At 35.7% G+C, this 3,357-nt stretch overlaps 1 protein-coding gene across 1 annotated transcript; it reads right to left on the bottom strand.

Annotated features, from left to right (window-relative positions):
- Positions 1 to 376: 376 nt before the first annotated feature.
- LOC137657362 (GATA zinc finger domain-containing protein 14-like) lies at positions 377 to 1,642 on the bottom strand. Its single transcript, XM_068391699.1, has 2 exons — positions 899 to 1,642; positions 377 to 817 (listed from the first exon to the last, which is right to left on the bottom strand). Exons 1-2 carry the CDS (start codon positions 1,640 to 1,642, stop codon positions 377 to 379), a joined length of 1,185 nt encoding a protein of 394 aa, XP_068247800.1.
- Positions 1,643 to 3,357: the final 1,715 nt, after the last annotated feature.

Raw genomic sequence — 3,357 nt, 5'->3', positions numbered from 1 at the left:
AAGTTGCCTCTGATCGCTTCTAGAATTAGGGGGCTTGTTACATTTTCTTGGTTAAGTTGCCTCTGATCGCTTCTAGATTTAGGGGGATTGTTACATTTTCTTGGTTAAGTTGCCTCTGATCGCTTCTAGATTTAGGGCTTGTTACATTTTCTTGGTAAAGTTGCCTCTGATCGCTTCTAGATTTAGGGCTTGCTACATTTTCTTGGTTAAGTCGATTCTAGAATTAGGGCTTGTTACAGTCTCTTGGTTAAGTTGCTTCTGATCGCTTCTAGAATTAGGGCTTGTTACAGTCTCTTGGCTAAGTTGCTTCTGATCGCTTCTAGAATTAGGGCTTGTTACATTTTCTTGGCTAAGTTGCTTCTGATCGCTTCTAGAATTAGGGCTTGTTACATTTTTTTTGGTTAAGTTGCTTCTGATTGCGTCTAGAATTAGGGCTTGTTACATTTTCTTGGTTAAGTTGCTTCTGATCGATTCTAGAGTTAGGGCTTGTTACAGTCTCTTGGTTAAGTTGCTTCTGATCGCTTCTAGAATTAGGGCTTGTTACATTTTCTTGGCAAAGTTGCTTCTTATCGCTTCTAGAATTAGGGCTTGTTACATTTTCTTGGCTAAGTTGCTTCTGATTGCTTCTAGAATTAGGGCTTGTTACATTTTCTTGGTTAAGTTGCTGCTGATTGCTTCTAGAATTAGGGCTTGCTACATTTTCTTGGTTAAGTTGCTGCTGATTGCTTCTAGAATTAGGGCTTGCTACATTTTCTTGGTTAACTTGCTTCTGATTGCTTCTAGATTTAGGGCTTGTTACATGTTCTTGGTTAAGTTGCTTCTGATTGCTTCTAGATTTAGGGCTTGTTACATTTTCTTGGTTAAGTTGCTTCTAATTGCTTCTAGAATTAGGGCTTGCTACATTTTCTTGGTTAAGTTGCTTCTGATTGCGTCTAGAATTAGGGCTTGCTACATTTTCTTGGTTAAGTTGCTTCTGATTGCGTCTAGAATTAGGGCTTGTTACATTTTCTTGGTTAGGTTGCTTCTGATCGCTTCTAGAATTAGGGCTTGTTACAGTCTCTTGGTTAAGTTGCCTCTGATCGCTTCTAGAATTAGGGCTTGTTACAGTCTCTTGGTTAAGTTGCCTCTGATCGCTTCTAGAATTAGGGCTTGTTACATTTTCTTGGCTAAGTTGCTTCTTATCGCTTCTAGAATTAGGGCTTGTTACATTTTCTTGGCTAAGTTGCTTCTGATCGCTTCTAGAATTAGGGCTTGTTACATTTTCTTGGCTAAGTTGCTTCTGATCGCTTCTAGAATTAGGGCTTGCTACATTTTCTTGGTTAAGTTGCTTCTGATCGCTTCTAGAATTAGGGCTTGCTACATTTTCTTGGTTAAGTTGCTGCTGATTGCTTCTAGAATTAGGGCTTGTTACATGTTCTTGGTTTAGTTGCTGCTGATTGCTTCCAGAATTAGGGCTTGTTACATTTTCTTGGTTAAGTTGCTTCTGATTGCTTCTAGAATTAGGGCTTGCTACATTTTCTTGGTCAAGTTCATGAAGCACAGATTGCTTATATACTGAGCTGCAATATCTCAAGGCCAAGTAACCCGATCTTTTTGTTTTTAAGAATATTGGCAGGTTTTTGTAAATGTTATAGATGCTCATGGTCTTTAAGTTGTCGATGCTGTAATATTTCTACAAGTAGCCATGCTTATTTCATGCCTTTATAGCATTTTCGTGTTTCTTGACACACTCTTCCCAACCGTTAAACAGTAAGGCACGAAAATTGTAATTTCACATTCATAATTCTGAAATATTAGGCCTAAATATACTTTTTGGCAGTATCATAACAGGTCCCAACTTCGAGGAAGAAATCCTATAGAACAAAACTCCTCTTGAAACAATATTATTATTATTATTATTATTATTATTATTATTATTATTATTATTATTATTATTATTATTATTATTATTATTATTATTACCTCCACCAAGGAGGTTATTATTTCGAGTCTGTTTGTTTATTGATTTATATATGTGTCTGTGGGCAGATTATGTCAGAACTGCTGATCAGAATTTGATGAGATTTTCATCACAGATAGATCTTAGGTCATGGACGACCTCATTAAAGTTTGAAGATGATCCGAATCCAGATACGGATTTTAGATCAGGATTTATTTTTTCATAATTTTAAAGATTACGTCTAAACAATTTTGACGGAGATTGACGAAATTTCCTCCACGATTTTAGGCCATGGACGACTCCAGTAACCTCGGAGATGATCCGGATTCTAGATCAGGATTTGCATTTTTCACAATTTTAAAGATTATGTCAAAACAAATTGACACACTGGATTTTCACCAAGTTTTAACAATGGATACATTTTACATCCGAAGAAACGATAAAATTTTGGAGGTGATACAGATCAAGATCATGATTCTGGATCAAAATTGCTCTTTTCACCACCTACTGTACATTCAGCCTATGAAAATTGGGAGGTGATGTCCGTACACTTTAGTTAAATGTTGGCAATATTCATTGGCAGAGGTCTGAAATCTTTGTTTGCTCTCGTTGTTGTTGTTATTACTTGCTAAGCTACAACCCTACTTGGAAAAGCTGGATGCTTTAAGCCGGAGAGCTCCATCAGGGAAAGTAGCCCAGTGATAAAAGGAAATAAGGAAATAGATAAACTATATGGGCTATAAGCAGTAATGAATAACAATATGGATTATGTTGATCAGTATCAACGTTAAAAAAGATCTTCCATATAAAAACAATGAAGAGAGAATGGAGTGACTAAGTGTACCATCAAGAAAGAGAACTGTATCCATTATTTCCACCAGCAAATTATAATAATGATTTTTATTGACCATATACCAAGAGTTATTCATTTAAGATCAACCCATCCGTCAAAGAAATACAGAGTGATAGATAAGCCACTAAGATTTATTGATGTATCGCTCAAGCCTTAGGCCCTTTTTAGCATGCCTTATTTAACTCGTGGTTTCACAGAATCTATTATGAAAAAGATATTCTCTATGATATAGATAGATGAATACATTTCCTTTCCATTTATATGTAGTTCAACGCCTTTTGTAGAAGTTTTATGCACTTTAATAGAAAAAGGAAAAGTACTGCATGTCAAATAAGTTGTGTGTAGCTCGAGGAAGTCAAAAGGTCAATATGCTCAAAACTGAAGTTATTCTTACCCTAAGGATTCCAGGAGGATTAAAAGAAAATAGGTTTATTACTGTCTGAGGAACTTTTAAGTACCATCTCAAAGATTCCATTTTCATAGATTTTTTTCTTCTTAGCATCTCTATATACACAGCTGAATTTGGGGATAAGTGCTTTATTTTGGATGATGAAGTATATTGTTT

Source organism: Palaemon carinicauda, chromosome 18 (genome assembly GCF_036898095.1).
Source record: "Palaemon carinicauda isolate YSFRI2023 chromosome 18, ASM3689809v2, whole genome shotgun sequence".
In the NCBI taxonomy this organism is placed as follows: Eukaryota; Metazoa; Arthropoda; class Malacostraca; order Decapoda; family Palaemonidae; genus Palaemon; species Palaemon carinicauda.
This window is presented reverse-complemented; position numbering and strand designations above follow the sequence as displayed.

Excerpts from the sequence above, each read along its gene's own strand:
- LOC137657362 (XM_068391699.1), bottom strand. The coding sequence starts at position 1,642 with ATGAGCATCTATAACATTTACAAAAACCTGCCAATATTCTTAAAAACA. Across the intron at positions 818-898 it reads AACTTAACCAAGAAAATGTA|CAACTTAACCAAGAACATGT; the intron begins GCAAGCCCTAAT and ends AGCAATCAGAAG.